Here is a 25249-nt window from a genome sequence, read left to right as displayed (position 1 = left end):
TCACTCTGTATATGATTGCAGAATTCCTTGCAGAAGTGATTCCTAAAGCGGGGATCACCTTGTATATGATTGCAGAATTCCTTGCAGAAGTGGTTCCTAAAGCGGGAATCACTCTGTATATGATTGCAGAATTCCTTGCAGAAGTGATTCTTAAAGCGGGGATCACCCTGTATATGATTGCAGAATTCCTTGCAGAAGTGATTCCTAAAGCGCGGATCACTCTGTATATGATTGCAGAATTCCTTGCAGAAGTGATTCCTAAAGCGGGGATCACCCTGTATATGATTGCAGAATTCCTTGCAGAAGTGATTCCTAAAGCGCGGATCACTCTGTATATGATTTCAGAATTCCTTGCAGAAGTGATTCCTAAAGCGGGGATCACCCTGTATATGATTGCAGAATTTCTTGCACCTGCGCTTCAGCTTTTCTACAATTCTTCAAAAACTTCTCTTCATGTTGATAAAGTTCTTGTTTCATGGAATAACTTGAAAAAAAAACAGTTCTGTAAGACTATCTTTATTGAATAGTACAGTAATACAGACGAGGTATATTGTAATAAATAAAACATTAAACCATATTTGGCGATTTACAATTCAAACGTCGAATTCCCATCGTGTAATCAGTCTGATGTATTGCTGCATATAGGCACAGTATGTTGGTTTGTAAAGTAAGCATGTCCTCACTTAATACATGTACCCATTAAGGGAGAAGATAGGTGAAATTTTTGTCATTTTTCGAGAAAATCCCATTTTCGCATTTTTACTAAAATATAATCACTGACCTTCCATTTAGGCCCATATGTTGGCCAAATTTTATTAATATAATCGTTCTCAAAATTCATGCTTCAGTTATATTATTTCACAATTACAAACAGGTTTCCGTGACGGAAAATCGATATTTTAAAGTCATTTTTCCACACTTTTATATTTACTCCATATTCTAATACCATTGGCTCCAAGAAATTCTAAGTTATAATTTGCAATTTTTACTAAATGTTCTGAAAAATATGATCAACAAAAATAGAGAGCCTTTTTTGGACGAAGTTTTCAAAAATAAAAAATAAAATACATATACTATATGGACACTAAACAAATTAAAATTTTTAAACTGACTGGATTAATTTTTTTAGGCCATTCATACATTCAAAATTCTAATTATGGCTTTACTTTTCAGTTGTACGGCTGTCAAAGATGCTGCACAATTTTTTTCCAGGCCTGTAACTTATAATTATTTTATGGGACTAGATACATTTAGAAAAAATCAAGTTTTTAATAATAACTCGAAACTATTAATTTGATTCAAATGAAACTTTGGGATGTTAATGCTAATAGCATGAGGTTTCTGTATATAAAAAATTAAGACTCTAGCCCAAATTATGTAGAAAATAGAAATTTCACCCATTTCATCCCTTAACTAGAGATGAGGTAGCCTATATGTCTACCTAGCTCTGTTAAATTTTTACACACACATTTTTAGCAGATGAACTGATTTAAAATAAAGAATATTGTGAACGTTATAATACGTGGTAAGCAATAAGTTTCTGGACTGACGATCGTGCAAAATTCATTTTTAGTCGAAGTACTGCCAGCGATAAACAATGCTAGCTTATGTGAAATGTGCTTATAGTATCAGTTTAGCAAAGCCAGGAATAATCTAAATACGGAAGCAAAGATACTAAGGAATAAGATTCGTGAGTTTCAAGGTTTCCAGCAATTCTACCAACGCATGTGCAACTCACCTTTGGAAGGAAGGCGCCAAAATTACGTTATCTGTATCGAAACTAAGCAGAGTCCACGAAATTATTGACTGTACCACATACTTCAAAATAAATTACACGACATTTTCAGGAAATTAATATATACTTTCTCCGAAACAAATATCTCCTCCTTTGCTGGACACATCTCTCTCAAGACTTGACAAATTGTTTATGGATCTCGCACAGTCTTTTCTGTAATCAGACTCACTTCCCGTACTTGCTGCTGTATAAAATGTTATTTCCCCTTAATCCACCGTAACTTCCATAGCCTGAACCATACCCTGACCCGTAGTATCCTCCGCCTCCACTTCCTAGCCCGCCATAACCTCCATAGCCTCCATATTTACCGCCATAGCCTCCATAGCCCCCATATCCTGTGTTCCCATATCCTGTGTTCCCATATCCTCCGTAGCCCCCAAGTCCGCCGTATCCCGAACTTCCATAGCCGCTGCCGTAGTACCCGCCTGTATTCAGGCCGTATCCACCGCCGTAGCCGCCGTATCCTGAGGTTCCAAGACCGCCGTAACCTCCTCCGTAACCCCCATACCCTCCATATCCTCCGTAGCCGCCACTACCTCCATATCCCCCATAGCTGCCAGTACTGCCGTAGCCGCCGTATCCGCCCAGACCGCCATAGCCTCCATCATATCCGCCGTAGTAGCCAGTGCCGTAGCCGGGCGCGTAGCCTCCATAGTTGCCGAACTTGTTGAATAGATTGTTGTCCAGCCCGAAACCGAAAACTGTAACAGAGAAATTGTTTTTTTTTTATTTGTACGGAGGAGGGACTCGAAGGCTTGCACTGCAGCCTGAGGCTTATTGTGTTTACCACTTCTATTCTGTGAATGATTGAGTAGCCGAACGGCCGCGCTCTTGTACAAGTATAGCATACCGCCCCATGAACTTAACCCGGGCTATCGTAAAAATAATGATGATATGTGAATTAATGATGATAAAGCAATTCTGCTTCAATTTGTTGAGGGAAAACCCCGGAAAAAATCCCCACTCTGGTAACCTGTCCCAACCAGGATTTCAACCTGGGCCCGCTCCTTTCATGGCCAGACGTACTAACCGTTACTCCACAGCGGTGGACTAGAAATTGGGGTAATGTCAAAACAAACTCAAGGTCATCCTCATAGACAGCACAGTATCAAACATTTTCTTTCTATCCAATGGGGGCAACTTTACTGTACACCCAAGCGTCCTCATCTATGAGCGACAACTTTAGACATTTTTTTGAGGGTATGTGAAAGTTGTAATTTATGTGGAATTTGTACCCCATGATCTTGAAGAAGATATCCATGAAGAGATATTTAATCTAGCAATATTAAAGATAAATTGCCTTCTCTTCCATCCTAATAGATAGCACATACAAATACAACAAATACAAACAGTTACTTACTCACAAATGGCTTTTAAGGAACCCGGAGGTTCATTGCCGCCCTCACATAAGCCCGCCATCAGTCCCTATCCTGAGCAGATTAATCCAGTCTCTATCATCATATCCCACCTCCCTCAAATCCATTTTAATATTATCCTCCCATCTACGTCTTGGCCTCCCCAAAGGTCTTTTTCCTTCCGGTCTCACAACTAACACTCTATATGCATTTCTGGATTCGCCCATACGTGCTACGTGCCCTGCCCATCTCAAACGTCTGGATTTAATGTACCTAATTATGTCAGATTAAGAATACAATGCGTGCAGTTCTGCGTTGTGTATCTTTGTCCATTCTCCTGTAACTTCATCCCTGTTAGCCCCAAATATTTTCCTAAGAACCTTATTCTCAAACACCCTTAATTTCTATTCCCCTCTCAAAGTGAGAGTCTAAGTTTCACAGCCATACAGAGCAACCGGTAATATAACTGTTTTATAAATTCTAATTTTCAGATTTTTTGACAGCAAATTGGATACAAATACAAACTGTGACCAAAATAATACAAATTACATTAAAGACAAATAGAGATCGACAGGATCAAAGAACACTATAGAACACTTGGTAATCTAAAACAAGAAAAATAACATAGAAAGAGGAAAGAGCAGTAATAGCAATAATAATAATAATAATAATAATAATAATAATAATAATAATAATAATAACATTGCATATTAGGGTAAAACTGACATTATGACTTATTATACTTACAATATTACGTTATAAGGGTTAGGCCGAATTTGCGCAACCTGACAGGTGTTTAACAAGCAATTCCATGAACTAGAATGTGATTCTTTATTGTAAATTTGAATTTTGATATTGTCCGACAGTCTCTGACATGGTCAGAAAGAGAGTTCCAGAGACGTGGATTCGATATGCTGAAACATGAGTAGAAGTAACCTATGTTCTGTGCAAAGAAATATAGAGAATGTAGTATATGTTCCACGTTCGAGGTAGTGTAAGGTGAACAAAACGAAATGCTAGGTAAGAGGGTGTGGATGATTTTAAATAGTAAATAAGAGGGAGATGAAAAGTCTTCTTTCTTTAAATGTGTTCCAAGACAACAGTTTTAGGGACGGTGTTACATGATCGAATTTTTTTAAGTTACAAACGAAACTAACCCAGATATTGTGAACTAATATTGGAGCAAGAATCTCACTATCGTGTTTATGTATGCCGTGTAACAAGAAGTAAAACATCGGATCATTGCTGTGATATGTTGAAGAGAATGTGGCGAGAATTTGACTATATCGTGTTCATTTATGCCGTGTAACAAGAGGTTGTTATGTTGAGTGTTTGTAACGTGCCAATAGAATCTGTTATATAACTTATATGTACCAAGTTATTGTATCATTAATTCTTAATGATAATAATTTATATGAAAGTTTTGTCGTAATTTTGAAACACGGTGTATTTCTATAACATACAGTATATAAGTTAATGGGCTTAACAGAAGGCAGGTCATACAGAAACAAAGGACTGTTACAGTTAGCACAAGCAAAAAATGTTAACAAAAGTGCATTACGGTTGCCATGACGACACTTACTTCTACCGCTCTCGCCAGGGGTTAAGTCCTCCTTGCTTGACGCCTCGCTCGAGTCGACGGAAATCCTGTCTTCTGCCGATGAGAACCCCAGAACGCTCGCCAGTACTACCAAAACTTTCACCTGAAATGTAGTAGTCATAGTATTAGTAGTAGTAGTTAGAGTAACGATCTTGTAGAATATTGATCAGGTAGTTTTGGTAGAATACGAAAATAGGTTGTTCTACGGTAGAAATGGTCGTAGTATTGGTACTGTTGGTCAGAAAAGAAACTTGAATGCATGTATAGAAAACAAAGTTTGTTTTTTTTTTAATTAAGAGTTACATAATCATACAACCAACGAAATGTCTTTGTAGGATGCCCAAATAGGGATGTAATAAGGTTTTCCCTCAACTCAAAATGAGCAAATGCTGGGCAACTTTCGGTGCTGGATCCCGGACTCATTTCACCGGCATTATCACCTTCATCTCATTCAGACGCTAAATAACCTAAGCTGTTGCTAAAGCGTCGTAAAATAACCTACTAAAATAAATAAATAAATAAATAAATAAATAAATTTTATTGTTATTATTATTATTATTATTATTATTATTATTATTATTATTATTATCATCGTCTTCTATAGAAAATATCGCCTGTTGTTTATGCAATTAGCTGTTTCTTGGTTATCTATTATCTAAGGTTGCATTGTATTCTAGGAATGCTACCAGGAAAACTATTGTATTCTACACTGCCATTTCGTAATTTGTGGTAGTCTACTGCGGATTTATAACTCCAGTAGTAGTAGTAGTAGTAGTAGTAGTAGTAGTAGTAGTAGTAGTAGTAGTAGTAGTAGTAGTAGTAGTAGTGTTTAATTCAACTTACGGACGCATTCAACTGTAGAAGCTGTTTTCTCCTGCGCGACATTTTCTGAAAATTACATTTATACTATAATTTTATTTTCAGGCATTATCTTTAGTGTAAGTATAATGTAAACTAACCTTCGTACACTGACATTCAAAGATACCAGATCCCACTAATCGATAATGTTCGATAACTTGTTCGTGTAAGTGTCACTTCTTTAGTAATTACTTCTATCAACAGATGGCGAAGGTAACAGTCAATGTCGCCAATAGTACATAAATATACCCGCATTACAAAATTCAAAAATTTATCCCCCCCTTAATGATTGTGGAAAAAACATTAGATTTAGCGAGAAACTGCTGATAATGTCAATTTTGAGAATGTTATACTAAATCTACATGAACATTCTCCAAAATACTTTTTTACCTGTCTTAATAATAGTGTCACCTATTGAGAAATAGCGGAACTCTTTCAAACTTTGTCAATTTGTTACATCTTTGGTTCTGATTTTTCCCGTGGTTAAGAAGTTCGCTTACACGATCAAGAAATTGTAAGTCAGATTCCTTTGAACGTCAGTGTACCTCAGTGGCAAAACACTTATAATGACTGTGAGTCTGTGTTCGAATTCCGGTAATGGCACAGTCGTATTGTGGTGGACAAAGTCAAGGTTCCTGAAGGTTTTTCTCGATCAGTCGCTATAATATTTACTGAAGCCACATTTTTTAAAGTTTGGGCTCCCCTGTTTTAAAGAGTTTTTTTTTCGACTTGCCTTGACAAAACCAGCCAGCAAGTGAGTTGTCTGGTTTGATGCCCGCCACTTAATTAGAATTACACCCATCCTCCGAATCCATTTGCTCTCTGACACAGATGTTTTTTATCTTTTAATTATAATTGCCAGTTTTGTTTATGTTATTTAAAAAGCTGCAAGAACAACACAGTCTGCCGCCCTTGTTAACATAGAAACGAGTTTTAATGTTGGGAACTGTATTGTGTGTGGTGTTTAACTAAGTGACTATTACATTCGCAATGTTTAAAATTTAGAGACGAAGCGAAGCGAACTCTAACATGGCTTCAGGCGCTGTGGCTGCTGTCTTATTAAAATTGGATGTTCTTGTGTTACTGTACACAGTACATGCATAGTGCATCTTCTAACGCTTGTTATATACTGTGCTAGGTACATAGAGACTTATTTATACCGCATGTTCATTTCAAAACTTCCTACCTTGCACAATTTTAGATGTACAGAGGATAATTTTGAGAAAAGACACGTCGATTTGGGAAGTTCAAAAGCACTGCTGATTGGATTTTCTGTTCTATGCCATCACCCCACGACCCCAAATTTTAACTACAAATTTCTCCCCTATCTTCTGTCCCATAATTTTAAAGGAAATGTTAAACTCTGTCCTTCTACCAAATAGTAATGATAATAATAATAATAATAATAATAATAATAATAATAATAATAATAATAATAATAATAATAATAATAATAATAATAATAGGAATAATAATTATATTTATTTATTTCTTTGTTTATTTATTTATTTATTTATTTACTTATTTATTTATTTATTTATTTATTTACTTACTTATTTATTTATTTATTTATTCTTTCATTCATTCATTCATTCATTCATTCTTTCATTCATTCATTCATTCATTCATTTAATTATTTATTTATTTATTTATTTACTTATTTATTTATTTATTTTTTATTTTATTTATTTATTTATTTATTTATTTGCTGGACAGCACATTGATACAATTAATAGAATAAAATGAGCAACTATGGTACAAATTAAATAATTGAGATAACAAAATGAAGAACATAGATTACAATGATTAATTTACAGGAATTAATACTGTAATATTTTATGGAAAGGAGTTCATTCTTACAAAAGTATTACGAATTTGTGTATAACGATTATGCAAATAATATTAGCAAATACATTGCCATTTGTAATACTTAAATAATATTAATAATAATAATAATAATAATAATAATAATAATAATAATAATAATAATAATAATAATAATAATAATGTCAATAGCAATAACTGGAAAAACACTTTCTACATTTAAAATACTGAAAAAATAACAAAATTATTAAACAGGTAACAAACTTTGTATATTTAGGAAGTCGTAGATAGGCCTATATCTGAATTTGAAAAGCAAAATGTTGTTCAGACAAATTTAGTAAAATACAGTATAACTGATTGAATGGCGTGTTGAAGAGAAATTTGGGAAAATATATGAGGAAAGAAATTAAAATTAGATACCGGTACCACAACGTTATTTCTAAACCAGCTCTTCTGTTTGGAAGTGAATGTTGGATTCTCCGGCGTCATGATAAACAAAGAATTAATTGTTCACAGATGAGATTTCTACGCTCGTTCAGTGGAGTCACTTTACGAGATAGAATTAGAAGTGAGGAAATGAGAGAAAATGTCATGTCGAAGAGATGGTAACAAACATAAGAAAATATCAGTAAAAATTGAGTCATTACGTTCAGAGAATGTCAGTTAACCGTTTACCCAGGAAAATATTAAGTTATAAACCAAAAGGAACCCGAAACATAGGAAGACCATTACACGATTAGAAGCAAGTATTTAAAGATTAGAAGAAATATAAAGTACTCTAATAAAACAAAATATTAATTGACTTACTAAAATTATATTTCACTAAGAGATGGAAAAATTCTAGTACCTGGGAGCAACAGTAACAAATATCAATGATACTCGAGAGGAAATTAAACACAGAATAAATATGGGAAATGCCTGTTATTATTCGGTTGAGAAGGTTTTATCATCCAGTATGCTGTCAAAAAATCTGAAAGTTACAATTTATAAACGGTTATATTACCGGTTGTTCTGTATGGTTGTGAAACTTGGACTCTCACTTTGAGAGAGGAACATAGGTTAAGGGTATTTGAGATAAGGTTCTTGGGAAAATATTTGGGGCTAAGAGGGATGAAGTTACAGGAGAATGGAGAAAGTTACAAAACACAGAACTGCACGCATTGTATCCTTCACCTGACATAATTAGGAACATTAAATCCAGACGTTTGAGATGGGCAGGGCATGTAGCACGTATGGGTGAAACCAGAAATGCATATTTAGAGTGTTAGTTGGGAGGCCGGAGGGAAAAGACCTTTGGGGAGGCCGAGACGTAGATGGGAAGATAATATTAAAATGGATTTGAGAGAGGTGGAATATGATGGTAGGGGCTGGATTAATCTTGCTTAGGATAGGGACCAATGGCGGGCTTATGTGAGGGCGGCAATGAACCTCCGGGTTCCTTATAAGCCAGTAAGTAATGTTAGCTTCACCAAAAAATTTGAACGGAGCTGCCATTTTCAGTTGGCTATCTATGCGATAAACAAGTGATGATCGCAAAACATGTTTTATAGTACCGTAAAGAATTTGCAGTTTGAAATGTTGGCAAAGAAAGAAACAAGAAGAGAGGCGATAAAAACAGAAGAAAGTATATAAAGATTAGAAAAAAATAAACTACTCTAATACAATAAAATAGCTACTAATTGACTTACTAAAATTCTATTTCAGTAATGTTACCTTCACCAAAACGTTTGAAAGGAGCCGCCATTTTCAAGCCGACTATGCAACAAATGACGATCGCAGAGCGTGTTTTATAATACAGTAAAGAATTTGCATTTTGAAATGTTGGAAAACAAGAAACAAATGCTACGGAAGTGATAAAAACAAAGAAATGCTAGGGAAGTGATAAAATTTTAGCGATAAACAGCCATGAATGTTTGAAACACATCCTTTCGTACCGTTTTATTGGTCAAAAGTAGTATTACGTACTAAAAGTGTTTTTTGTGGTTTATATAAAATCTTATAAACTGGATAAGAAGGATTTTGGAATCTGATGCCTCAATTACTTTGCTTCATTAATGTAATGAAGAACGAAATTATGGGTATTTCACAGTAATCGTTGGGCGTAACACAATCTGTCGGCAGTTTCGTGAACTGTGTGATTGCGCTGCCAGTGATCCGAAGGTAATGCAGCTGCAGCCTTGTCCCGCTTCTCACGGTATCAGTCGTCACTGGTTTCGAGGCAGATATAAATGAGTCCATTCATTACCCCGTCAACTCGTCTCCTCTTTCAGCTGGAATTTATAGTAGCGAGCTATTTAATTCGGCGCCAGCTAGCTCTCCTTGGAGTTATAAAACGCTAACAGCGGATACGGAACTGAAAATAAAAATATCCGCAGCAAAAAACGAAAAATAGTACCTAACGTTCTCGCAATTAATATACCCTGTCTTCCCATCTTCACTTTTTCATTATGTATAGCAGAGTATAGAATCCGACTGCGAGAATCTCTTAGGAATAAAAGTTTTCAAGATCCTTCTTTGCGAAATGTAATCTAAGACTTGTCGTCTGTCTGTCTGTCTGTCTTTCTGTCTGTCTGTCTGTCTGTTTGCAGAGATTCCTCCTGAACTACTGAACGGATTTTTTTCATTTTCAGTCTGTAGTGTATGTTTAGTATGTAGTGTACAAGTCAGAAAATGCACAAACGATTAGGGAAAACACAGAAATTTTACTTGAAGCAAGTAAAGCGACAGGTTTGGAAGTAAATCCCGAAAAGACAAAGTATATGATTATGTCTCGTGACGAGAATATTGTACGAAATGGAAATATAAAAATTGCAGATTTATCCTTCGAAGAGGTGGAAAAATTCAAATATATTGGAGCAACAGTAACAAATATAAATGACATTCGGGAGGAAATTAAACGCAGAATAAATATGGGAAATGCCTGTTATTATTCGATTGAAAAGCTTTTGTCATCTAGTTTGTTGTCAAAAAATCTGAAAGTTAGAATTTATAAAACAGTTACATTACCGGTTGTTCTGTATGGTTGTGAAACTTGGACTCTCACTTTGAGAGAGGAAGAGAGATTAAGGTTCTTAGGAAAATATTTGGGACTGAGAGGGATGAATTTACAAGAGAATTGAGAAAGTTACACAACACAGAACTGCACGCATTGTATTCTTCACCTGACATAATTAGGAACATTAAATCCAGACGTTTGAGATGGGCAGGGCATGTAGCACGTATGGGCGAATCCAGAAATGCATATAGAGAATTAGTTGGGAGGCCGGAGGGAAAAAGTAAATTTTTGGGGAAGCCGAGACATAAATAGGAGGATAATATTAAAATGGATTATAATCTTCCTCTTTAAAAAAAATATTTAATTAAGATGTTTAACAGTTTGTAAAACGATTCTTAAAACTGTTGAAACGGCTCCATTGCTTGAGCCAGACGTTTAGTCGGCCTCTTTTTTTTTTTTTTTTTTTTTTTTTGCCTACTGATTACTAAGCTTCTTCCTGAATCCAAGGTTCTGTGGTTCATTCCTCGCCTAGGGCGAAAGATTTTTTAAGAGGAAAATATTATCATTAAGTGTTGCCTTCATCGGATGAGAAGACAAAGCAAAGCTGTTGATGGAGTTATTGCATGTATACAAAGTTAACCATTCTAACTATTGTGAAGGCCTCTGGTAGGAAAAAGCAGTAGCATGTCGTTAGGAAATTCCTCCTGTCTAAGCCTTCCACACTCAATATACAACTATTATTACACCTGAGACGACTTTGAAGTTTATGTCAATTAAAGAGGCTCATACACTTAGCCTGAATTACGAGAATGTATTTTTCTTGATTAGCAATATCTATGGAATTATTATAAACAGATCAGAAAAATTTTACACGCTAATAGATCATTTCATTGACTTTAGTTTGGTAGGTAAATTGTAATAATTTAGGTTAACTGTTAGACACCACGGTTGTCTAGTGGTAAAGCGCTGTACTTATAATCCTGTGGACCCTGGTTCGATTCCCGGTGTACTCCCGATTTATAACTTGTGTTGGGCAAGCCTGTGGTCCAGTAACACAGTGGTTTCCTCCGAGAGCCCCCCTGTCGCATCCCAACAAATATCCAACATCATCTTATCTCAACGTGGGTGTAGCGTAGACCAGCCTGCTATGGCGCACTCTGGAAAAGACTCTATCGGCAAAGGTGATAGTGCATCTCCTTGCTTTAGCCCACAGTGACTTGGAAACGCATCTGACAGAAACTGACCTATACGAACTCTGCTGTACGTTTCATTGAGACACATTTTAATTAATCGAACTAGTTTCTTGGAAATACCAAATTCAATAAGAATATCATATAACACTTCCCTCTTAACCGAGTCATATACCTTTTTGAAATCTATGAATAACTGATGTACTGTACCATTATACTCCCATTTTTTCTCCAATATCTGTCGAATACAAAAAATCTGATCAATAGTTGATCTATTACGCCTAAAATCACACTGATGGTCCCCAATAATTTCATCTACGTACGGAGTTAATCTTCTCAAAAGAATATTGGACGAAATTTTGTACGACGTCAACAAAAGTGATAGTCTTCGAAAATTACTACAGTTAGTCTTTTCCACCTTCTTAAAGATAGGTACGATTAACAAGGTACAAGGCACAATAGGTAGGTACAAGATAATTTATAGGCTATACCAAAAGAAAGTCCATGAAATATTGTATTAATGTCCAAAAATTTTCCGATGTATGTAAGGTACTTCCATATTTATTGTTAATAAAGAAGTATGCATGGTTTGGATCAGGCTAGGTATATGAGTTACTTTAAAAGAAAGCCAAGTACCCGAAAATGAAGACCATTTCAAGTAAAACTTTTTGCTACACTCAATGTGGGTTTCTGGCGTCTTGTCAGCCCACTCGAGGTATGTGAATATAAAGGGGAAAAATTGAGATGTTGTTGCGTGAAGTTCGTGGGTAGCTCAGTCGGTAGAGCGTTGGCGCTCTCACGCAAAGGTCTCGGGATCGATACCCGGTCTCGGAACAATTTTTCCCTTCAAACCATTCTTTGCTAGAGTACGGCTATTAAAGCACTGGAAATGTGAATTAAGGACTTTGAAAAAAAATTCAAAAAAAATCTCTGAAATAAAAGTAGAGAAGAAAATTAAAGTACAAAACAAGAAAAAAAGAAAAAGAGCTCGAAAAGAGCATTTTTATATTCTGCGAGTGTTGGATATTGACTTCAATATTAAAAATGAGAGCGGAAATTTAACTAGTGGATCTACTAATTAAGTAAATGGCTAGAAAATAGAGATCAATAAACCCGTACAAGAACATACATTATAATTTCTCACACATAATAAAATTAATGCTGGAAATATACCGGGTGTTCCCGAAATGAGTGCAGATTTTTTTTATAGATTTGAGTTGGAGTCCATACTAGTGTTTTGATATAATGAATGTTGAGTCTCAAAGCCAAGACCAACATACTAAAGTCTAATTTCTCCTAATAAATTTAATGAAGGCGGTACAGGTATATTATAAGATCTTAATAAAATCATCATATAGTTAAATCGTTTATTTTAGAAAGGGCACAAATCACATTTTTGTGGAAATTGATGTTTTGTTAAAAATATCCTACTCTATTGGTGTAGCCGCATTAAGTTGAGAAATATCACATTCCTAATTCAACTTCATTTGTCGCTATGGAGGTTAAATAAATTTGAGAAAGGACATACCCCAGAAAAGTATGAAACACTGATAAAAGATGGCTCAAGAGGTAAATTGGAACAGTGTTATTAACAGACAGTAACATCATATTGAATTTTGATAACTGATGGCCTCTATATTTCAAAAAGTATGTAACTTCAAGTGAAACAATGTCAATCAAAAATAAGGAAGAGAGAAAGGTTTTTAAAATATCTGAGCTATACTACTTTGAAATGGACAAAGGAAATTTTAAAGGATGTGCTGATATCAACTGTCTGGATCAAAGTACATTTCGTCTTGAGAAGCGTAATGTAATACGTAGGCCTATGACTTTTCCGAATGAACGAGCTTTTGAAGAAAAAACCCTATTAATGGAAAAAAAATGAAATCAAAAATCTTTCTCAAATATGTAAGTGAAGAGGCAAAATCATTCTATGACACCATTGTGAATTGGCTAACTACAACACAGGGTAATGCAGAGTAAAGTTTTTCTTGCCAGAAGTGAAAATAAGTGCCATATTTCCATGTTCATCATTATTTTGTACGCTTATTGTTCATTGAAGCATTGATTTGTAATATGTCCACTTTTTTGAACTCTCATTCTTCCTGTGTTTAGAAAGGACACATGTCCAAGACAAAAAAAATCATATAAACCACCCATTTCATTAAAAAAAATCTGAAACTCGTGTGTAAAGTGTATTTTAGTATTCTTCCCAAGATGCAATACAAATAATGGAAAAAATAAGTCTTTAATTTAAATAGTTTTTTGTGTCTCCTGCAAAATTGGGAAAATGTGACATGTGCCCTTTCTAAAATAAAGTATTCAGTTATTCTAGATATAGATTTTGTATTCTTTACTATACTAAACAATAAAAATGCAGATCTTTCAAATATGTTTTTATTTTTGTTAATTGTTAGACAGATAATTCAAAGTAAATATTGTTTTATAATGCTAGGCGCGGAAGACGACGGATTGCCTAAATCTAAGGAGTAATCCCTCCAGCATTTTTATCGAAAGGGAATAGCAATGCAACAGAGACCCAACGTTTATCATATCAAGAAATATATTCGTATAGACACCTCTTCGTATCCACCATAAAAACTGCACTAATTTCGGGAACATCCTGTATAGTCTATACATTCCCATACTTACCGTGTAAGTCACCTGAATATTTTGACTCTCAAACCGTTAATTATACGAGTATTTTCCTAAACATGGCGCAAATAGCCATTACGTTTTATAAGGTACTTTGTTATCAGATCAGGGTTTGTATATTGAAAGCGAGCAGGTCCCACACAGTAATTTCGAAAAGAACCGTTCAAGCAGCAGAAGGCGTGTCTGATGTTACGCTTGCTTTATCACAACCTTATGAATGACTGCGTATAACGTGCGTGCAATACTGCGTAAGTTGATATTAGAAATTATCACTTTCTACGGAGAAAGCTTGGATGCATTCGCCCAATTGTTTAATCACTTAATAATTATTACGAACTCTGATCCGTACAGGTGGCTCCGTTTCATAGTCTAGATTATCAGATATAAACCCTCAATTAGATTTTCCACTTTTCTGTCGGGTGATTTATGGACTATGACAATTCAGAATGGCTAACGTTTCATTTCTTTTTATTAGTTCCACTACCTTGAAAAGCTCGAGCAGTTTTTAGATGACGGTAGTTCTTCCTCAGATTGTGTCTTAGCAAGATGGGATACCAGGTCACTATGAGGCCATCGTTCAAACTAGAGATGGACAAAACTAACTGCCGCTCTCGCTCGCTGTGTTCGCTGCATTTGTCTTTCGAGTCTCGCTCGTCATTCTCGAAATAGCATTTGGTCGGCGTGGAAAGATTTCGTAACTTAGAATAACATACACCATTGAAATAAATAACTTTATAAATGTTTGAATGAGACAAAAAGACAAAACAGAACAGTATCTTAGTTATCAAAATGTTATGATTGTATTATAATGGTATTACCTATGGTTATTTAAATAGAAACATAAAACATAACGTTAATATCTTTTTACTTGAGATTGCACACTTCAACTCAAACATATGAAAATAAAATTCCTAGCCTTTTAATAAATTCAAATTCAAATTTATTTACAATTTACATTTGAATTTACATTTGGATAGATACCCGAAATGAGCATATGCTCGTGCTCGGGTACAGTCCAGTAGTGTACATAAATTTTACAGGGTTCAAATAATAATGCTGATGATATAAAATAATAATAATAATAATAATAATAATAATAATAATAATAATAATAATAATAATAATAATAGAATAATCGTGACAGAAATGATACAAAGATTGTAATACAAAATAATTCATTAATAATAATAATAATAATAATAATAATAATAATAATAATAATAATAATAATAGTGATAAAACAAAAATATTTACAATAATAAAATAAATACTAAGACGGATGAAATAAAATATAAAACCGCTAGCGAGAGTTAACACAACTTAAATAAGCATATATTAACCGGAAAAAATGCCTAACTCGAAAATCAACAGAAAAGTTCGTTGTATCGCAGACGACAGCAACCGCCGTATTGACATTGTGTTGTGCATTAATGGTAGTAGGGGGGAGCTGAATGTCTACGTAACTGCCGTTCTCTTCGAATCTTCTCGTACGATCATGGGAACTTAATGCTTTAAGGGCCTAGTAATTAAATAAAGACTGGGGAACTGATTATTATACACTGAAAGGTAGAGATGATGTTTCAAATAGGCTACTTGAGTGTTTATACATATATAGCAGTTGCCAAAGTAGATAAAAGTTCAGGTATAAACAACTGTGGCGATTCAAGGCTGCTTGACGTTCGGAACTTCGGGAGTGATCAATCTCGACGTCTCGAAACACTCACAAACAGTCTTTACGTCAACGACGCGATGTATACAACATTGTCGTGCGGGTTTTCGGCTTCGTGGGCGCTGTTAGTCTTGCTTTCTCGATCGTTGTTCATCTCTAGTTCAAACCTATCTCAATAACTAATCCAGTGAATTCTTCTGAAAGACTATGCAGTACAGTACATAATGATAAAGAAGAAGAAGAAGAAGAAGATATTTTATCAATGGTATTCTTCCCGGTTAAAGTTTATATTCTCTATCATTTGAACAACATCCATAAAAAAAAAATCCATTCATTACGGATTCAAATAGGAAGATGAATCTTTTTTTCATAGTTTGCATATGAATGGCATCTTCTGTAACCCGAAGATTTATACTATTTAGGTCTATTATAAAAAACAGCTATCCGCATAATGTATGATAATTGAATAAATCTGTATTTAAAAGTTGCAGGAATGTTAGAAGTTAATGTTAAATGACATTCTAAGTAGACCTACAGAGGTGTGAAAAGTATTAGAATAATCTTAATTTTAAAGGTTTTTTAATAGTTCCTTCACAAATATTAATTGAATTGATGAATATTGATATATATTACTATACTGATGTAGGATATATTTACTACTAACAATGCCGGAAAGCATTGTTGTACATTGGTATTTTTCTTATTTTACAATTGTTATGGGAATTCAGAAATTATTATATTATGTTGGCGTAATTGGAAACATCAAAAATTAATTAAGAAATGCTTTAAACAAATTGTTCTTTGCGTTTACATTGTTGTGAAGGTTCAAATGAACGTATACATCTGTTTTGTGCATATAATTTTTTATGTTTCCAATTCCGCCTACATAATATAATAATTTCTGAATTCCCATAACAATTGTAAAATAAGAAAAATACCAATGTACAACAATGCTTTCCGGCATTGCTAGTAGTAAATATGTCCTACATCAGTATAGTAATGTATACCAATATTCATCAATTCAATTAATATTTGTGAAGGAAAAATTAAAAAACCTTTAAAATTAAGATTATTCTAATAATTTTCACACCTCCGTATATAATTTACTTGAGAAGTAACCAAATACTATGAAAAAACCTTAAGTTGAAATTAAAAATTGGAGACTGGACATAGCAAAGGTTGTAAATACCAAAAAGAAAAACCTTAGAAAACAGTGATTTTGTGCAATTAGTAATGTATTTGTAATTTCATACATTTTGCACATCTATGATAGAAGCTAGGTTCTAAATAAAATTTCAATGAGAATTATCCCCCTTTCTCACTGAATTGAAACAGGTACATAGACTCTATTTTGATATATATATATATATATATATATATATATATATATATATATATATATATATATCAAAATAGAGTCTATGTACCTGTTTCAATTCAGTGAGAAAGGGGGATAATTCTCATTGAAATTTTATTTAGAACCTAGCTTCTATCATAGATGTGCAAAATGTATGAAATTACAAATACATTACTAATTGCACAAAATCACTGTTTTCTAAGGTTTTTCTTTTTGGTATTTACAACCTTTGCTATGTCCAGTCTCCAATTTTTAATTTCAACTTAAGGTTTTTTCATAGTATTTGGTTACTTCTATATATATATATATATATATGAGCTATAGCCTCTTTTATGTACAGTCTTCAATATTATATTACATTTATGGACATTCTGGGGCATTTAGAACTAGTAACGGCTAATTCTTTAAGAACGAACAATCCCGAGTTTTTTTAATTATTTGTGATGGAAAACGATATCTCAGAGTAAATTTGAATCTCTTTTTTTTTAAGAGCATCAGTCATTTCACGTAAATTGTAAGACAATAACAAAAACTATATTAATGGATACCATCTCACTGTGGTCTTTGTGGTAATGAAAGGGCAGATTTACTCGCCAAAAAAGGAGCCAAAATTAAAAAATTAAGTAAATTTCTTATTTTGGAATTAAACATATCATTAATGGCAAATTCAAAGACGAGTTATTTCTGCAATTATATACTATTTTCAGTTACGGTAAAACTATTACCGTTATGGGTAATTAACAATTATAAAACGACAGCTGCATTTTATGCATTGAAACACAGTTCCTCTGATAATTTTCACAAATATCAATATTTCTGAATGAATATGTTTCCTATTTATTTCAAAATCTCATATAATCAGCCTATTTACTTTAATTTTATTAGAGCAAACATATTTTTCACAAATAAACTTTGAGCGTAAACTAATGGTTCTAGGTAGCTTTGTTCACAAGTATGAAGTGCAGTTGTACGCAAAATTTCACTGCAATATCTTAAAAAAATTGAATTACCAGGCAAAGTGTTTTGAGGGAAATTTTTATTTTCCGCACTATTTAAAATGGAGCTTTCATTTTTGCCACAGATATGTATCTTATCAATCAAATAGAGTTAGCAAAATTTGAATTTCTATTTGTAATATAAATTTCACTCAATCGGTCTGAATATTCTTATACAACACCACTGCAATATTTGGAAGATAACTGTGCATTCATTTTTAATAACCCCAGGTTACCCAGGAAAAAACAATTTGCGAAATAACCCTAACATTTTTTTTTATTATTTTGTTTATTGTTCTTTTAAAAGTTGAGAAGTTAGTAAAAAATTCATCCAAAAAATTGTTAGACATGATATAGCGAATATACAGGAAAAATTCAGCTTCTTAGCTACAAATTTGTAGTGATTTGAATGAAGGAAAATAGACTATACAAAATTATTATAGCGGAGAAAAATGACTTTGAAGCTGAGTGTGGACTTTTAATTATGATGTCATTAGGAGAGTTTCCAATCACCTAACGTATTTGAAATTTTGCGAAAGTTCAGAGTAGGGTATTGTGAATCATTTACAGAAAAAAAAGATAAAATTATTTTTTTATTTAAAAATGTCATATTTTCTCTATAGACGTCCCTTAATAACACAAGCTACGTTACCATTTTATATTACTAATAATTATCCGTAATGGTAATAGTTTTACTAAATCTGAAAATAGTAGTCTATATATATTTATTACAGAAGAAAATAATTAAAATATATCTTCATAAACATATTGATTTTCCATCTCAAAATTTGTTTTTAGACTTTAATGTACTTAACGTAAGACAAATTTATTATATTGTATTAATAAAATTCATACATAAAAATCGAAATAATTTTGAATTGTATTCTCATAGTTATGAAACAAAAAGTATGATTTTTTTAAGATTGTTTGAACCAAAATGCAACACTGTTATAGTATTTAATCATAGTAGTAATTTAGGCCCAAGAATATATAACAAATTTATATTTAAACATCCTAATCTTGTCAATTCTAATAGTTCTAGTATTAAATTTAAAAAGTTATGTATGGATTTTATAAAAATTGAAAAATTGTAAATTTAAATTTATATACTATAATTGCATAGTAGACATAAGACAAATTGTATTGTATAATTATTAATTTAATTCAGGAATCCGCCCCTGAGCACGAGTTCTACTCTTTCAGGGGCGAGCTAACGTTTTTCTGTATATATTATATTTTATGTTACAATTATTAGCAAAATAATAAATAAATAAAATAAAATAAATATAATTGCAAAAATAGCGTATATTGAGCATATCAGATTTTAAGGTTACGAATTGATCTATTGCTGAGGGAAAAAATTGAATAGGCACCACAATTTTTTCAGTGCTCTCGTTACGAGAAACGTGAACTGTGTTGACGTGCAGATGTCCTACCTGTGTGATCGCCGCCATGCTGCCGTCTTGTGGTGCGCAGAGGGGCCTGCGGGCCGCTTTATACCCGCGAGACACCTTGACTCACGCACAGATAACGAAGCGAACTAAGCGATCATTTCCGGCGGGCTCTTTCACTTTCTAACCATACTTCCAGTGTCAACAGATTGTTTAGACAACAATGCGAAAAGCGTAACGGCTGGTCGTCGAGCTTGGCTGGAATTAGCCGAGTTTCCCACAAATCGGTCAAGGTTGCGCGGGCAGGTCGAAGTACTCCGAGAAACCGCGCACGTTCCAGCTCATCTGCAGGCGTGCGAACCGCGGAGCTGCAATATAGAAAATCCTGTGGGATGCTGGGGCAGCACTGCTCAATGCTCTGTCTTCACATTCATCGATGTCGCTATTGTCATCTTAGTCATTGCCCTTATTTTCATTACTACCATCATTTTTGCCATTATCATCGTTAATTAAGATTATTGGTATCATTACCATCGTGATTGCCATGCTGGCCATCATTGACATTATAGTTATTAATGCCAAAGTCATTATTGTCATTTTTTGACATTATTCTCGATATTGCCGTTATTGCTCTTTATAATGGTCAATGTTGTTGATATTATAGCCGTGAGTTTTGAAGATATAGTTGTCATTCTTGTCAATATATTCGTCATTGTTGTCGGAATTGTCATTCTTGCCGATATAGTCGTCCTTGTCTATATAAACGTCATTGGTAATATAGTCGTCGTTGTTATTGATATAGTCGTCATTGTTGTCTGTATAGACGTCATTGTTAATATAGTCGTCGTTATTGATATAGTCGTCATTGTTTCTATATAGTCGTCATTGTTGTCTGTATAGACGTAATTGTTAATATAGTCGTCGTTATTGATATAGTCGTCATTGTTTCTATATAGTCGTCATTGTTGTCTCTATAGACGTCATTGTTAATATAGTTATCGTTGTTATTGATATAGTCGTCATTGTTTCTATAAAGTCGTCATTGTTGCTTGTATAGACGTCATTGTTAATATAGTCGTCGTTATTGACAGTCGTCATTGTTTCTATATAGTCGTCATTGTTGTCTGTTTAGACGTCATTGTTAATATAGTTGTTGTTATTGATATAGTCGTCATTGTTTCTATAAAGTCATCATTGTTGTCTGTATAGACGTCATTGTTAATATAGTTGTTATTGATATAGTCGTCATTGTTTCTATATAGTCGTCATTGTTGTCTGTATAGACTTCATTGTTAATTAGTTGTCGTTATTGATATAGTCGTCATTGTTTCTATATAGTCATCATTGTTGTCTGTATAGACGTCATTGTTAATATAGTTGTTATTATTGATATAGTCGTCATTGTTTCTATATAGTCATCATTGTTGTCTGTATAGACTTCATTGTTAATTAGTTGTCGTTATTGATATAGTCGTCATTGTTTCTATATAGTCATCATTGTTGTCTGTATAGACGTCATTGTTAATATAGTTGTTTTTATTGATATAGTCGTCATTGTTTCTATATAGTCGTCATTGTTGTCTGTATAGACGTCATTGTTAATATAGTTGTTTTTATTGATATAGTCGTCATTGTTTCTATATAGTCATCATTGTTGTCTGTATAGACGTCATTGTTAATATAGTTATTATTGATATAGTCGTCATTCTTTCTATATAGTCATCATTGTTGTCTGTATAGACGTCATTGTTAATATAGTTATTATTGATATAGTCGTCATTGTTTCTATATAGTCATCATTGTTGTCTGTATAGACGTCATTGTTAATATAGTTGTTATTATTGATATAGTCGTCATTGTTTCTATATAGTCATCATTGTTGTCTGTATAGACTTCATTGTTAATTAGTTGTCGTTATTGATATAGTCGTCATTGTTTCTATATAGTCATCATTGTTGTCTGTATAGACGTCATTGTTAATATAGTTGTTTTTATTGATATAGTCGTCATTGTTTCTATATAGTCGTCATTGTTGTCTGTATAGACGTCATTGTTAATATAGTTGTCGTTGTTATTGATATAGCCGTCATTGTTTCCATATAGTCGTCATTGTTGTCTGTATAGACGTCATTGTTAATATAGTCGTCGTTATTGATATAGTCGTCATTGTTTCTATATAGTCGTCATTGTTGTCTGTATAGACGTAATTGTTAATAGAGTTGTTATTAATGTAGTCGTCATTGTTTCTATATAGTCGTCATTGTTGTCTGTATAGACGTCATTGTTAATATAGTTGTTGCTATTGATATAGTCGTCATTGTTAATATTGCTGTCATCGTCGGTATAGTCATTGCAAGAGGTGTGAAATTATTGTACCTTTAATTCTTTGTATTTATATGAAAACTGTTTTTAAAAAAGCATTTTGCAGCATTAATTTATTGGACGAAATAGCTAGTGTTTATTAGGTAATACCTAGTTTTTTTTTTTTTCCAGGGGGGTAACTGAAAATAAGATACGAGTATGGAGGATGTGATCCCAAACCTCACTCAGTCCATTTGGCCATTTTTATAATTTATACATATTATATAGGCGTATGATTTTTTTAGACTTCTATCATATTTTAAGTCTGTTTTCTTCCAAAACAACGCCAATCCTTGTCTAAAATTTTTGCATTATTGTGCACGTCACTTGAATACTCGCTCAGTCCGTAAAAAGAGTCAACCCAGTCCTTGCATAAAAATGGACTTAACGCGGTTTGGGATCACATTCTTCAATTGGTAATGGATGTACTTTATCAATGTTACAATATTCAGTTAAATATCTATAGTTTCAATTATGTTGCAAAAAAAGACACAAACAAACAAAAACCAAGTTTCTAACGTGGGGGGTCCACACCTGTGGAGTAACGGTCAGCGCGTCTGGCCGCGAAACCAGGTGGCCCGGGTTCGAATCCCGGTCGGGGCAAGTTACCTGGTTGAGGTTTTTTCCGGGGTTTTCCCTCAACCCAATATGAGCAAATGCTGGGTAACTTTCGGTGCTGGACCGTGGACTCATTTCACCGCCATTATCACCTTGATGTTGATACAGCGTCGTAAAATAACCCAATAAAATAAAATAAAAATCTAACGTGGGTTGCAGTTTAATGCGTTTGTGTAAGGCTTCTTTTTCTTTTTTCCCAATAAAGTCGTCTATTACATACGTCCCACTTTAAAACGTATTGTCACATAAACCTAAAATTTATAATCCTTTATGCATTTTATCGCATATGCACAGTTACACGTTAACGACGACCGACCTTGTTGTAACAGTAGGCCTAAACACCGAATGAACGATGATACATGTTTAAATTCAGCTGCAATCGGAAATATTGTTGTAATTTAAAAATTAACAACCGAAATATTACAAACAGCTGCAGCATCCCTTCATCTCTACCCGGAAACGATATCCATGTCCATGCCAGAGAACATCCTAGTTATACTCTCTGATCTACGTACTCTATAGCACAGGGATGTCAAAGCGCCTGTATTACGTGATCATACTACAATCAATACAAATCCAACAAGGTTCACTTTTTAGCAAAATAAAGTACAATCATCGCTCTTAAGGAAATGTAGTGCGGGTTCATGACAGCACGCAGTGCAGGCGTTTTGACATCCCTGAGTGTAGCAGAAAGTAAAGATAAATTAAAGGGTTCAGAGCCATAGTGGGCCAAGCGCCATATGTTAAAAACTGAGAAAACAAGGGTTAAAAATAAGTGAATACCATAATTCAATGGAAGATACAGCAAGTAATACAGGGATATAATTTTATTTTTACTAACATTTTTAATATTAACCTGGCTATACCTTTGGATTAACGTTTGAGAACCGGAAATACAGTTAGCTACCCCCTTCCACGACCGGAGTTCAATGTTACTGGCGTAAAATACAAACAAATCACTTTACTATGCATAGGGTATAAGAAAAGTAGTTCACCCATTTACGTAAACTAGGAAATATCGCAATTTTGAGTTTGATCATTTTCATTAGGTTTTTGTTTAATCAAAATACAGTACAGTACTAACAATAAGTGTTTTTACTCACGAACTGAGTTATCCATGTGAACGTTTCATTATGCAGTGAATATTATACTGTCTACAGCACATTAGCGTACAATATAGAGAATGAAGTTAAATTGAAAAATAATCATAATATGGATATTTAAACACATTTTTGAAAATGGTGGCCGTTCATTTCGATACAGGTTTCAGTTCTTTTGTGCCCATTATCGCACTATAGACTATTGCATCTAATTCCAATTACCAGTTTCGTCCTTCGTACTAGTAACTCATGTTGAAATAATTCTGTACCTACTCTATAAAAGAGTACCTTACATACTGCAAATTCAATCTTCACTTCTGTCCGACCCGCACAGATAAAATTCCTCAAACATGCTATCTACTGTCCGTCCAAGTGTTTATGTTGCAGGATCGTAGAAAGGGAGGAAATCACGTGAGAGTTAATTACTTAACGAGGCCCTTTTATTTAAGTTATTTAAAATAGCTGTATAATATTACGTACGTAATAGTTGTATAATATTACTAGTCTTTACAGAGGGGCGAGCAGAAGCAGGTGGGGGAAATCAGGATGCGACGTAGGCAAACGGACGACAGTACCTGTGCGAAAATATGATTCAATATTGAAAGCTCTTTCGTCACTGGAAAACGCGAACATTTTTCTGGAACGTACTATACTCACTCAGTACTGCTTACTATATGCGGCCTTGTTCTGTGAGGAGGACAGTTGGAACTTCATTAGTAGAAAGGGTGGGAGTGAAGTACATTCAAAAACTCAAGTACAATAAAAATTGAAGTAAAATAGTAATATGCGTTACAAGAGCGGTATGTTGACGTTTTCATGGTCGAGGAAAAGATTGAAAAAGCGAAACGTAGTTGAGCTTTTTTAATTTCCGAGAACATGAAAACAAACATACCGCTCGTGTATCGTACATTATTTTGTGCGAAGATCGTTTATTACATACCTGAAAGACGAATTTCTAATTAGTTGCAATGAAATCTCCATCTTGGTTTCTGTTTAATGACGGCAACTTCGGAACACCAAAATATCTTTCTTCAACATTGTTGCTATAAAATGTGTTCTGTGTTTACTATACTCCAGCAGGCCGTGATATACGTCTGTCTTTTTTTTCCCCCAGTCTATAAATGCGAACTTAAAACAAACGGTAAGGTTATGTAATGATTTATTTTTCATTTTAATATTTTAACAATATTATTTATATAACATATTGCAGTAATAACATCGGCATCTGGAATCTTGTTGATTTTTTCACGGCTTCCTTAATGTTACTTGTATCAGGAATGCAATAAGTTTCGTGGAGTAGTAGACTTTACTTAATTTTTGCAAATATTTAAAAACAATAATTAACAGTGCAATTTAGGTGAAATTGCAGTGATAAGTTTGCAATTTATAATTATTACTATGTTAAACGTCTCTAAAAATAATATGTTAAAAGCCTAAAGCAGTAAAATGAATGTCGCGCTTAAGCGGTAAGAAGAGGGAAATTGTT

At 33.8% G+C, this 25249-nt stretch overlaps 1 protein-coding gene across 1 annotated transcript; it reads right to left on the bottom strand.

The window, feature by feature from the left end:
* Positions 1–495: 495 nt before the first annotated feature.
* Positions 496–19781, bottom strand: LOC138702918 (keratin-associated protein 19-2-like). Its single transcript, XM_069830321.1, has 3 exons — positions 19730–19781; positions 4733–4853; positions 496–2496 (listed from the first exon to the last, which is right to left on the bottom strand). The coding sequence occupies exons 1-3, from the start codon at positions 19745–19747 to the stop codon at positions 1961–1963; spliced, it is 675 nt and encodes a 224-aa protein (XP_069686422.1). The 5' UTR covers positions 19748–19781; the 3' UTR covers positions 496–1960.
* Between the last annotated feature and the right edge of the window lie 5468 nt (positions 19782–25249).

Source organism: Periplaneta americana, chromosome 7 (genome assembly GCF_040183065.1).
Source record: "Periplaneta americana isolate PAMFEO1 chromosome 7, P.americana_PAMFEO1_priV1, whole genome shotgun sequence".
In the NCBI taxonomy this organism is placed as follows: domain Eukaryota; kingdom Metazoa; phylum Arthropoda; class Insecta; order Blattodea; family Blattidae; genus Periplaneta; species Periplaneta americana.
This window is presented reverse-complemented; position numbering and strand designations above follow the sequence as displayed.